Source organism: Thalassophryne amazonica, chromosome 6 (assembly GCF_902500255.1).
Source record: "Thalassophryne amazonica chromosome 6, fThaAma1.1, whole genome shotgun sequence".
NCBI lineage: Eukaryota > Metazoa > Chordata > Actinopteri > Batrachoidiformes > Batrachoididae > Thalassophryne > Thalassophryne amazonica.
The window spans coordinates 120166719-120180391 of NC_047108.1; the positions used below are offsets into that span (position 1 = coordinate 120166719).

The 13673-nt window shown below is 39.2% G+C and overlaps 1 protein-coding gene across 1 annotated transcript in view; it reads right to left on the reverse strand.

The window, feature by feature from the left end:
• The window catches only part of ctnnbip1 (catenin, beta interacting protein 1), a 63517-nt gene that overhangs the window by 33664 nt on the left and 16180 nt on the right, over positions 1 to 13673 (reverse strand). The window contains exon 2 of the mRNA XM_034173278.1: positions 1481 to 1595. Coding sequence (XP_034029169.1) covers positions 1481 to 1576 — 96 coding nt within the window. The 5' untranslated portion in view covers positions 1577 to 1595. The remainder of the gene's footprint in view (positions 1 to 1480; positions 1596 to 13673) is intronic.

The following is a 13673-nucleotide window of genomic DNA, read 5'->3' on the forward strand; positions in this document are numbered from 1 at the left end:
TCTTGACTTTCATTTCAACTCCATTGTGTTGGTGTGCAGATGCAAAACGTGTGCAAGTACTTAAAAATCTGACTACAGCATTGACTCTATACACATCTATTTAAAGAATAATTAAAACCATATTTTCTTTTGCTTTTAATTTCCCCAAAACACAAATTTTTAAGTAATATTAAGCTTACAAACAGTTATTGCTGTTCTAGAAAATAATTAATTCAATTCAATTTTCAATTCAATTTTATTTATATAGCGCCAAATCACAACAAACAGTTGCCCCAAGGCGCTTTATATTGTAAGGCAAATCCATACAATAATTACGTAAAAACCCCAAAGGTCAAAACGACCCCCTGTGAGCAAGCACTTGGCGACAGTGGGAAGGAAAAACTCCCTTTTAACAGGAAGAAACCTCCAGCAGAACCAGGCTCAGGGAGGGGCAGTCTTCTGCTGGGACTGGCTGGGGCTGAGGGAGAGAACCAGGAAAAAGACATGCTGTGGAGGGGAGCAGAGATCAATCACTAATGATTAAATGCAGAGTGGTGCATACAGAGCAAAAAGAGAAAGAAACACTCAGTGCATTATGGGAACCCCCCAGCAGTCTAAGTCTATAGCAGCATAGCTAAGGGATGGTTCAGGGTCACCTGATCCAGCCCTAACTATAAGCTTTAGCAAAAAGGAAAGTTTTAAGCCTAATTTTAAAAGAAGAGAGGGTGTCTGTCTCCCTGATCCGAATTGGGAGCTGGTTCCACAGGAGAGGAGCCTGAAAGCTGAAGGCTCTGCCTCCCATTCTACTCTTACAAACCCTAGGAACTACAAGTAAGCCTGCAGTCTGAGAGCGAAGCGCTCTATTGGGGTGATATGGGACTATGAGGTCCCTAAGATAAGAAGGGACCTGATTATTCAAAACCTTATAAGTAAGAAGAAGAATTTTAAATTCTATTCTAGAATTAACAGGAAGCCAATGAAGAGAGGCCAATATGGGTGAGATATGCTCTCTCCTTCTAGTCCCCGTCAGTACTCTAGCTGCAGCATTTTGAATTAACTGAAGGCTTTTCAGGGAACTTTTAGGACAACCTGATAATAATGAATTACAATAGTCCAGCCTAGAGGAAATAAATGCATGAATTAGTTTTTCAGCATCACTCTGAGACAAGACCTTTCTAATTTTAGAGATATTAGGGGTTGGTAAGGTTTGATCTTATGTGAAGCGCCTTGAGGCAGCGTTGTTGTGATTTGGCACTATATAAATGAAATAAATTGACACTGAATTATACTGCCTTGCTTGAGAACATACAAATTTATAATTCAACAGCAAAATTCAGTTTGAGACCGAAAATAAGAAGGTTGCACGTTCATAATACACATAGCTGGGAATGGATTAAATTCATATAATAATTGAAAACCCTATTGCAAGTCTTGAGCTCGATAACGTGACTCAACAAAGATGTCACATGATCATAAGTTTTTACCAACACACTGGACGTACATTTGATCCCATTTTCTTCAGCATGAGCAGGACCCGCACTTTCTGTTGGATGTACATGTCTTCAGGAGACTTCCCCGGGGCCTCTTCGCGGTTCATCCCCCCTTCTCCTGTGGCTCTACGCACACAAAGAAAACTACCATTAATAAGGAAGCCAGGAAACCATAGTACATAGATTCATATTCAGAGCGCTGACATCGAAAGTTAATACATCTGAAGCACAGTGTTAAAACGTTCTTTTTTTATTGCCTGATCTAAACACAGGAATAACAGATTACAGTTGTCATTGTAGGTCTTCCTTTCTTCGCTCTAATCAACTATGTACGTACATTATCTCCTAGTGCCATGAAGTGGTATAACCATTCAAGTCATGGAATTGTCGTCTCAATTGTAAAGAAACATTGTGTGTGTGTGTGTATATATATATATATATATATATACACACACACACACATACATACATACACTCGTATATATTTATACACAGTAGTGTTCAGAATAATAGTAGTGTTATGTGACTAAAAAGATTAATCCAGGTTTTGAGTATATTTCTTGTTACATGGGAAACAAGGTACCAGTAGATTCAGAAGATTCTCACTAATCCAACAAGACCAAGCATTCATGATATGCACACTCTTAGGGCTATGAAATTGGGCTATTAGTAAAAAGAAGTAGAAAAGGGGCTGTTCACAATAATAGTAGCATCTGCTGTTGACGCTACTAACTCAAAACTATTATGTTCAAACTGCTTTTTAGCAATCCTTTGAATCACTAAACTAGTATTTAGTTGTATAACCACAGTTTTTCATGATTTCTTCACATCTACGAGGCATTAATTTTGTTGGTTTGGAACCAAGATTTTGCTGGTTTACTAGTGTGCTTGGGGTCATCATCTTGTTGAAACACCCATTTCAAGGGCATGTCCTCTTCAGCATAAGGCAACATGACCTCTTCAAGTATTATGACATATCCAAACTGATCCATGATACCTGGTATGCAATATATAGGCCCAACACCATAGTAGGAGAAACATGCCCATATCATGATGCTTGCACCACCATGCTTCACTGTCTTCACTGTGAACTGTGGCTTGAATTCAGAGTTTGGGGGTCGTCTCACAAACTGTCTGCGGCCCTTGGACCCAAAAAGAACAATTTTACTCTCATCAGTCCACAAAATATTTCTCCATCTCTCTTTAAGCCAGTTGATGTGTTCTTTGGCAAATTGTAACCTCTTCTGCACATGTCTTTTATTTAACAGAGGGACTTTGCGGGGGATTCTTGCAAATAAATTAGCTTCACACAGGCGTCATCTAACTGTCACAGCACTTACAGGTAACTCTTCCAAGTGTCTCTGGTTTTTTTGTCCATTTTAAATCATTGGAGATCATTGTAGATGAACAGCCTATAATTTTTTGCACCTGCGTATAAGTTTTCCCCTCTCTAATCAACTTTTTAATCAAACTACGCTGTTCTTCTGAACAATGTCTTGAACGTCCCATTTTCTTCAGGCTTTCAAAGAGAAAAGCACGTTCAACAGGTGCTGGCTTCATCCTTACATAGGGGACACATGATTCACACCTGTTTGTTCCATAAATGCCACACTACTATTATTGGGAACACCCCCTTTTCTACTTTTTTTTTTTTTTTTTTTTTTTTTTTTTTTACTAATCGCCCAATTTCATAGCCTTAAGAGTGTGCATATCATGAATTCTTGGTCTTGTTGGATTTGTGAGAATCTACTGAATCTACTGGTACCTTGTTTTCCATGTAACAATAAGAAATATACTCAAAACCTGGATTAATCTTTTTAGTCACATAGCACTACTATTATTCTGAACACTACTGTGTGTATATATATATATATATATATCCCTGAATCAACATTCAAGTGTAGGTGACACCAAAAAATGTGTACAAATAATCACTAAAAATTATGAAATGTAGATATTTCAAAAAATCCTCAACAATAAAAGTCGATAAGTGCACAGGTGAAGGATAAACTACAGCTGTCTGAAGCCTGCACTCTATTTCAGCCACGTTCAGCCCTCAGCTGCGGCCATGTTGTTGCTACATCATCACCTGAACGGCACCTGCTGGTTCAAGCCCAAATCAATTGTAAACACGGCGGAGGTCAAGCTGTTTTCGGACGATTTTTTTATAGTGTGGAGTTTTTTTATTTTGTTTTTTTAAGTCTAGTCTGAAGATGTTTCTGAAGCAGCTGCGGGGGACACAGCATTTATGGTTTAGAGCCTTATTTAGATGACAATAAACTTTGGAGGAAAACCTTCAGTCTGACAACAGTGACCATATTGGCAGAGTTCAGAACACAGAATGGTACTCATAAAAATAAATAAATAAATAAATAAAATAATGCAGGTGATTTCGGCATGGGTGGCGGTGATAAACTGCTTTTTTTTGCCAGCTCTTTGGTCGTAATCAACTTAGAAAAAAAATAGTTCTACTATCTGTGAAATTAGAAAAAAGTGATGAAGAAGTGTGGATTTTTATATTTACTTTTTCGTAGAAACAATTTCAAATCTGAAAAATGACATGAGGGACTGCAAATATCAGCTATTTTTAAAATAAGTATTGTTTTCCTTCTTGAAAACTCCATTTGACACACTATATTTTGGTGCCAGGTTCTAGCGTCAGCTGTAATCAGTTATTGCAGCTGATTGATCCAGTCTGTGTTAACGAGCGGCTTTGCGCTGCAGGAAAAAGTCTCCCAGCGCCCCATCTGTTCATAACATCTCAATCTGCAAGTGACAATATTATCCCATGAGCCAGAAAACAATAAAATAATCTGAAGATCCTCAATTTTGTCTCTGTGTCGAGTAGAGCAGCCAGGGACTCCGTACAAGTGCGTGTTCATCAATGTGTGTTCCACCTGCCATACTGCTGGTGAAAAGTAACCATTCTGACACCGAAAACATGGTGCAGCTCCACCCTGAACCACAGGACTGTCAGTAGCCTGTAAAAATCCATAAATTAATGGGACAATTAAGATAATGGTTCCGGATCTGATGCCACTTCCTCCTCCTCCTCCTTGTCCAATGTTGGAACGCCAGGAAGTTCCTGGTTTTTAGTGGTGGGCAGTTCAAAATCCGAATATTTATCTCTTCAAGAACTGTGCACCAGGAAAAGATACATTTCAAACTGTTGTTTAATTTTAGTCTTAAATATTCATGAAAATATGGCATTACGTGTCACCTTCATTTTAAACTGGATTGCAAGTAGAAAAAAGCAATGAGCATGTTACCTAGTTCATACAATTTAATTATTTTAATAGTGAAATACTTTAGCTACCGTAGATGATTAGCAAAAGCAGGAGAAAACTGGTTAATTTTAATTTCTGTCATTTCTCTGAGATGTAGGTGGTCCCCCAGCCTGCAGATATGCACATAACCTTTGGGGGCTGGTGGTGGGACTAGCACTCAAGCCACTATAAAACTCTTCGAAAATCTTGAAAATGGAAAAAGATCATATTTCTGCACTGAATGGGAGTAATTTTGCTGCTGCCTTCTATCAAAGGAAGGCACTAGTTATGAAACGGATGGGGAAAACACTTTTTATCCCCAGGCTAGAAAAAAATAGGAAAAAGGAAAGGAAGGAAAAACTCCCTTTTAACAGGAAGAAACCTCCAGCAGAACCAGGCTCAGGGAGGGGCAGTCTTCTGCTGGGACTGGTTGGGGCTGAGGGAGAGAACCAGGAAAATGACATGCTGTGGAGGGGAGCAGAGATCAATCACTAATGATTAAATGCAGAGTGGTGCATACAGAGCAAAAAGAGAAGGAAACACTCAGTGCATCATGGGAACCCCCCAGCAGTCTAGGTCTATAGCAGCATAACTAAGGGATGGTTTAGGGTCACCTGATCCAGCCCTAACTATAAGCTTTAGCAAAAAGGAAAGTTTTAAGCCTAATCTTAAAAGTAGAGAGGGTGTCTGTCTCCCTGATCCGAATTGGGAGCTGGTTCCAGAGGAGAGGAGCCTGAAAGCTGAAGGCTCTGCCTCCCATTCTACTCTCACAAACCCTAGGAACTACAAGTAAGCCTGCAGTCTGAGAGCGAAGCGCTCTATTGGGGTGATATGGTACTATGAGGTCCCTAAGATAAGATGGGACCTGATTATTCAAAACCTTATAAGTAAGAAGAATTTTAAATTCTATTCTATTCTATTCTCTTTTCAGCATCACTTTGAGACAAGACCTTTCTAATTTTAGAGATATTGCGCAAATGCAAAAAAGCAGTCTTACATATTTGTTTAATATGCGCATTGAATGACATATCCTGATCAGAAATGACTCCAAGATTTCTCACAGTATTACTAGAGGTCAGGGTAATGCCATCCAGAGTAAGGATCTGGTTAAACACCATGTTTCTAAGATTTGTGGGGCCAAGTACAATAACTTCGGCTTTATCTGAGTTTAAAAGCAGGAAATTAGAGGTCATCCATGTCTTTATGTCTGTAAGACAATCCTGCAGTTTAGCTAATTGGTGTGTGCCCTCTGGCTTCATGGATAGATAAAGCTGGGTATCATCTGCGTAACAATGAAAATTTAAGCAATGCTGTCTAATAATACTGCCTAAGGGAAGCATGTATAAAGTGAATAAAATTGGTCCTAGCACAGAACCTTGTGGAACTCCATAATTAACCTTAGTCTGAAGAAGATTCCCCATTTACATGAACAAATTGTAATCTATTAGATAAATATGATTCAAACCACCGCAGCGCAGTGCCTTTAATACCTATGGCATGCTCTAATCGCTGTAATAAAATTTTATGGTCAACAGTATCAAAAGCATCACTGAGGTCTAACAGAACAAGCACAGAGATGAGTCCACTGTCTGAGGCCATAAGAAGATCATTTGTAACCTTCACTAATGCTGTTTCTGTACTATGATGAATTCTAAACCCTGACTGAAACGAACACCTGCAAGTTACCATGTACCTGTGACGATTTTGTAAATCGGGATGAAATTCTTCAACATTTTGAAAATATGACCCAGACTTCAAATCTGGTGCGGATGATGGCCATAACTACTACGTAAACAAAATTTGTTCAAGATTGACAAAGACGGACCAAGAACGTATTATGATGCTTCAAAATGTGCTGCGATTTGCTATTTGGGATTAAATAGGAAGGAATGGCGCTCTGTGGAATAGCTCCATAAGTGAATGCCAAGAGATTAACGAACAAATAAACGTTTCTCCAATTGAGAATTGAGTTTCTTTCCTGCTCTTTTTGATTGGACCTCTGGTCCAAAATATTATCCTACATACATACATAAAAACACTCACACTTGTGCAATAGGAAACTGCAATTTGTAGGATCTTACTATTTACTGACACTGCACAATTTACTGACAATGTACAACTGATTAATTGTACAAATCAATCAATGGCTTGATGAGTAATTAAAGGACATGTCATACAGAAATCATAACAACTTAAAATTTAGGCTGTTAGTGACCATCCGATGACCCACCAGGATTACCTTGTGCACTTCTGTGACCGGTCTCAAAGCAGGGCTGGTAAAAAAAAAACAAAAAAAAAAAACAAAAAAATCCACTTTTTTCTAAAAAGTCATGATTTTTGATTTTTTTCAATTTAAATCAGCTTTTTTCATTTTTACGTCACTCTTCTAAATGAGACGATACAAATAATATCAGTTATAATTTTTATTGACATGTTAAACAAAGGTGCACATACAACATGTACAAGAACCATCAATTAATGGTACTGATTCATATTTCATTGATATTTTAAGTACTGATTTCTAAAAAAAAAAATCATTGATTTTTTAAAATTTATTTACAGTGATTTAAATCTTACCAGCGTAGTCCCAAAGTATACAGTATTCACAACAAATTCCGAGTGTTTCCGACAGTGTTTATGTAGCTTTGAGGAAAACGTCCCATCGCATGCTTGAATGAAATATAGCTGCCAATGTTAAGAAAGGAGCTACAGATTAATTGCAACATTTACATAAGTGTGATATTGTGTTATGATTCATTTTAAGTGATAATTGTTCATTTTGATGCAGCCAGGGTAAAAGCAGCAGCCACTCTCCATTGTAAGAGTTAATGCGTGTGCACAGTCAGTCATAAATGCAGCCTGTTAAAAACAGTCTAGAGGCTCAGCTTTGTGCACGTTATAAGTGTTGTCATCGATATAAGTGTGAAAAATTGAAGAAATACATCTCTGTGATCAGACAGCCGGAAAAACAGCAGAGAGTTCTGCGTGCACGTTCACAGTGGGAGATATAACAGGGTAAAAATAGGGTACTGCTACCGTACAGAGCAGACTTCACAGACGTCAAGATCCAAAATCCAAGAGACTCTCTCAAAGTAAAATAAAAATAACAAAGCCTACCAGCTCCACTGACAAGAACAAAATACAAAAGGAAAAAACTGAACAGGACACTCACCCACTTGTAGAACGACTTCCAAGATTAAATATGTAAAGTCCACACCATCAAAGAAGTTATCAAACAAGGATCATGCGCAATTGCCAGCCGGAGAATAACGTCCAGGTCTATGCCATCAAAGAGGTCACGACTGGCACGGTCATGCACGGATGGCGCAGAATCTCCGGCCAGAGAACCATGTCCAGGTCCATGCTACCCTCCTGTGAACAGATGTCCTCCACGGTTCCACTGGGATTAAGCCCACCTCTGTGCACTGGGGCTGACCACGGCCACCTGGATGAGCCGTTTTTCCCCACTGTGGCCCCGATTTAGAAGAAGAGGAAAAAAAAAAAAAAAAGGATAACCCCTAGCTGGTGCAGACAGGTGCATCCAGACCATTCCCCATGAGTCAAGGCTGCTGGACTTTCTTGGCCACTTCCAAAAGTGGCTCTCTCTTAATCATCTCTGCTACTTTGCCGTACTCCCACGGCAGTGCCACCATCAGCTCCTCAAAAAGTTCTCTAACAATACTGGCATGTTAGACAGAAAGTCCATTATCTCCTAAAAATAATGTATTCAGACTTTTTCTAAAAATGTAAAAATGGTGTTATGGAGACCTTCCACATGCACATTCATGGTGGCAGTAAAATAGTGTCTTGCGACACAGACAGCAGAGTCAGCACACGTTACGAACCAAAATCCGACAGACTCAAAAAAATTTATAGTTTCGGGGTGAAGTGTGTCATTTTTGCTCTGTACATCCTCTGTAAAGCCGAGCTACCACTTTGGAAGGAAAGCTCACAAGCTTTGTTGTCAGACACAGCAGCATTCGTTTCACTCTGTCTTTTTGTCATCTGGATGTTTCTGCGTTTGCTAAAATGTATTATCACATGCTGAGAAATGGTGAGAAATGCCGAGTAAGATGTTTTCCAGAAATGCACCTGCTGACAAGCCAAGCGAGAGGGATAATTAGCAATAAAATACATCAGTGCCCACTAATTCTTACCGCATGTGTGCATATAGCCTTACAATCATGAATACTTTGTTACATTGTTAACTGGGACGTTAAATTATATACGACATGTCCTCGAAGCACTATCTTTGTGTATAATCTTTCCAAAGTGTAAATTAAATACGGGATATCAGTTCAATATAGAAAAACTGATACAATTCCATATGAGCCCGTGGACGGGAATACTTCAAATTTTGTCTATTGTGGCTTATCTATTGTTCACACATACAAAGACAAGATAGGGTCATCATTAAAGGATTAGTCATTTATCCACATATGCTGCCTCTTGGCTACACATAAGTAGTGAATTTTTATTTTCTAGAACCTTAAAATTTATTCATTCAATGTGAAAACTTAAAATGCTTGCAAATTTGACTTCTCAGCACATATAGCAGTAGATGCTTCACTTGACAAATACAATAAAGAGTTAAGCCTGCGTGATAAACAATTCAATCAAATTATCCAAATGATGATATTAGATGTCAGGGGCCTCCTTTGGTGTTTCACAGTGTGAACGGTGGTCATTAATATTACATGGCAGATCTCACACAGATCTCGCCTCTGCCTGCTCCCTCCATCTCTTATTCTCTGTCAAACTAATGACCTATATTCAGTCAGCCTGCACTGATGGAAAATATAGAAAAAATAAGAGAATATGATAAAAGGAGCTGCCAAAGCAAACGCAGATGACAGAAATAGGATACGTTCCGCTGTGATGGCGCACACAGCGCAAGGTCGCCTGTTATGCAATCAGCCAATCTGTTTTTATGCGGCAGACAGGAGGCTTTATGTTTATCATGCAAATGACCTCAATTTGCTAACTGAAATGATTACATTCCCAAGACAACATCAGTAGAAAGGAAAATAAATCTTTAGAAAGAGGAATCCAGCCGGAAAAGACAAGATATGTAATGGAGACTATATCAGTATGCAAGTCAGGACTTGTTTTCCCAAAGAGTAGATGAAGAAAGGGAGCCTACAGGAGCTACAGTGACTATGATCGTTACGGCAATTTATTTTGGCCTCTTATCTACACAAAGGGCCACTAATGCATTTTGACAGGATGTCTGATGTGGAGGATGTTATATTTAATGAAGGAGCTGGCTCACTGTTCCTCCATTTTCTAAGCATTTGGGGGTTTGGCAGTGTGGTGGTTGCATGGTTGGCCTTTGGCTTGTGATCATATTCCAAGCTTATGGCTATTCTTTTTGTAATTCCAACTATCATCGGTGGCCGTTTGTAGAAAGAAAGTACACAAAATCTTGGGTTTATTCTATTGTTTTAAAAAAGCATTGCTAACAAACGTATAACATGAGAGCGCTCTACAGTTTACCTGACATGCAGGTTTCAATGTGAGATCAATCAGTGGCTCACTGACAGCTAAAAGCAATGACACAGAAAAAGAAGCACTGAGTCTGCCGGTGTCAGCTACACGCGAGTAATGATTCAATTCAATTCAATTTTATTTATATAGCGCCAAATCACAACAAACAGTTGCCCCAAGGCGCTTTATATTGCCTTACAATATAAAGCGCCTTGGGGCAACTGTTTGTTGTGATTTGGCGCTATATAAAAAAAAAATTGAATTGAATTGAATTAAGGCAAGGCCATACAATAATTACGTAAAAACCCCAAAGGTCAAAACGACCCCCTGTGAGCAAGCACTTGGCGACAGTGGGAAGGAAAAACTCCCTTTTAACAGGAAGAAACTTCCAGCAGAACCAGGCTCAGGGAGGGGCAGTCTTCTGCTGGGACTGGTTGGGGCTGAGGGAGAGAACCAGGAAAAAGACATGCTGTGGAGGGGAGCAGAGATCAATCACTAATGATTAAATGCAGAGTGGTGCATACAGAGCAAAAAGAGAAAGAAACACTCGGTGCATTATGGGAACCCCCCAGCAGTCTAAGTCTATAGCAGCATAACTAAGGGATGGTTCAGGGTCACCTGATCCAGCCCTAACTATAAGCTTTAGCAAAAAGGAAAGTTTTAAGCCTAATCTTAAAAGTAGAGAGGGTGTCTGTCTCCCTGATCCGAATTGGGAGCTGGTTCCACAGGAGAGGAGCCTGAAAGCTGAAGGCTCTGCCTCCCATTCTACTCTTACAAACCCTAGGAACTACAAGTAAGCCTGCAGTCAGAGCGAAGCGCTCTATTGGGGTGATATGGTACTATGAGGTCCCTAAGATAAGAAGGGACCTGATTATTCAAAACCTTATAAGTAAGAAGAATAATTTTAAATTCTATTCTAGAATTAACAGGAAGCCAATGAAGAGAGGCCAATATGGGTGAGATATGCTCTCTCCTTCTAGTCCCCGTCAGTACTCTAGCTGCAGCATTTTGAATTAACTGAAGGCTTTTCAGGGAACTTTTAGGGCAACCTGATAATAATGAATTACAATAGTCCAGCCTAGAGGAAATAAATGCATGAATTAGTTTTTCAGCATCACTCTGAGACAAGACCTTTCTAATTTTAGAGATATTGCATAAATGCAAAAAAGCAGTCTTACATATTTGTTTAATATGCGCTTTGAATGACATATCCTGATCAAAAATGACTCCAAGATTTCTCACAGTATTACTAGAGGTCAGGGTAATGCCATCCAGAGTAAGGATCTGGTTAGACACCATGTTTCTAAGATTTGTGGGGCCAAGTACAATAACTTCAGTTTTATCTGAGTTTAAAAGCAGGAAATTAGAGGTCATCCATGTCCTTATGTCTGTAAGACAATCCTGCAGTTTAGCTAATTGGTGTGTGTCCTCTGGCTTCATGGATAGATAAAGCTGGGTCTCATCTGCGTAAGAATGAAAATTTAAGCAATGCCGTCTAATAATACTGCCTAAGGGAAGCATGTATAAAGTGAATAAAATTGGTCCTAGCACAGAACCTTGTGGAACTCCATAATTAACCTTAGTCTGTGAAGAAGATTCCCCATTTAGATGAACAAATTGTAATCTATTAGATAAATATGATTCAAACCACCGCAGCGCAGTGCCTTTAATACCTATGGCATCTCTGTAATAAAATTTTATGGTCAACAGTATCAAAAGCAGCACTGAGGTCTAACAGAACAAGCACAGAGATGAGTCCACTGTCTGAGGCCATAAGAAGATCATTTGTAACCTTCACTAATGCTGTTTCTGTACTATGATGAATTCTAAAACCTGACTGAAACTCTTCAAATAGACCATTCCTCTGCAGATGATCAGTTAGCTGTTTTACAACTACCCTTTCAAGAATTTTTGAGAGTGATGGTGACAGTGATGTGTAAACATAGCTTAGTGAAGGTGGTGATGAAGGTGTTGTGTTGGTCGAGACAACAGGAGGCAGCAGGATCTCAGGTTGACAGAAGTGACAACACAGATCGCTTCTTTCAGCTCCCTCGCATCAGACAAATGGCAGCACCAGGTAGAAAGCAGGACGGCACAGGATCCAGGGTAAAGCACAATGGGAATAAAATGTTTGTGTTTTCTTGAAGACTGTCTTGTCTGTGTGTGCAGCACTGTGCAACATTTAAAAATAATGAAAAGCAACTGAAGTAGGAAGATATGTCCAAATACATATGGACCTGGCAGCAACCAATGTGCAAAATGTGCAGTTTCATGTCATTTGTTTTTGAGAACAACTGACATGAAATTCAGTCATAGTTTGTTGCATTTTTATTGAAACAGCCACTATAACCCTTCGTACTATTGCTTTTAGTAGTCAAGTGTTTAATATGTTGTGATATTTCCTTTTGAAGTTTGAAATTTACATTGATATCCCTGCTCCTGAACCTGAGATGTACTGTGTATTTTTAATGACTCTCTTTTTAAAAAAATCTTATCTAACTTTCCCAAATGCAACTTGTATAAGAAGGACAAATGTGGTCACAACATCCCAGAGGAAAAATCTCTGAGACAGAAAAAACCTAGAAATTTAAATGAGCAGTGATCAGCGATGTTCTTCCACTGTCGTAAGATGTTTTCAGTCATAAAAAAGAAGCAGCAGCAAGATCCAATCCTTGAATCTGAATTTCAGATGTTTTTCAGGCTACTCATTTTTACATGCCTATTGTGGAATTTAATGAAAACTAAGAACAGAAAATTGCAGGACTGTAAGCATTTAAGAGGGTATACAGTGAATTGCCTGACAATAAATGATCATAGCTCTGACATCTTCTTCTGCTACAAGAGATCATCCACCTCCATCTCACCTTGTCCTCTGCCCCACCAACCATCTGCATGTCCTCCCTCAGAAACCCATAAACCTCCTCTTTGGCCTCGTTCTTCTCCTCCTGCCTGGTTCCTCCATCCTCAGCATCCTTCCAATATAACCTGGGTCCCTCCAATGCACATGTCCAAACCATCTCAACTCGCCTCTGACCTTTTTTCCACAAGAAGTCCCAGCTGTGCTGTCCCTCTGAAATGTTCATTCCATCCCATCCATTCCTAATCTCCACCACCTCCAAGCTGTACAACATGCTGGTCTTACTACAGTCTTGCAAACTTTACCATTCATGATAATCACTGTACCTGTGGTTATTTAAAGAGTTACCTCAAGCATGCAAGCAGATGAGGGACCATATTCAAACTACTAAAAGTTAAATTCTGGCTTTTATGTACATTTTCCACCAAAAACTGAATGTGAACATTGAGTTTTAGATGCTGAAGCAATCTACTGTACATAATATTTTCCTTAAATTATGAGGTGCTAGCAGTCAGGCCATTAGTTATCAGCAAAAGAAGAAAATCACACTGGCATATGTGCAATGCTTTTACTTTAAAGGCTAAAATAAGGATC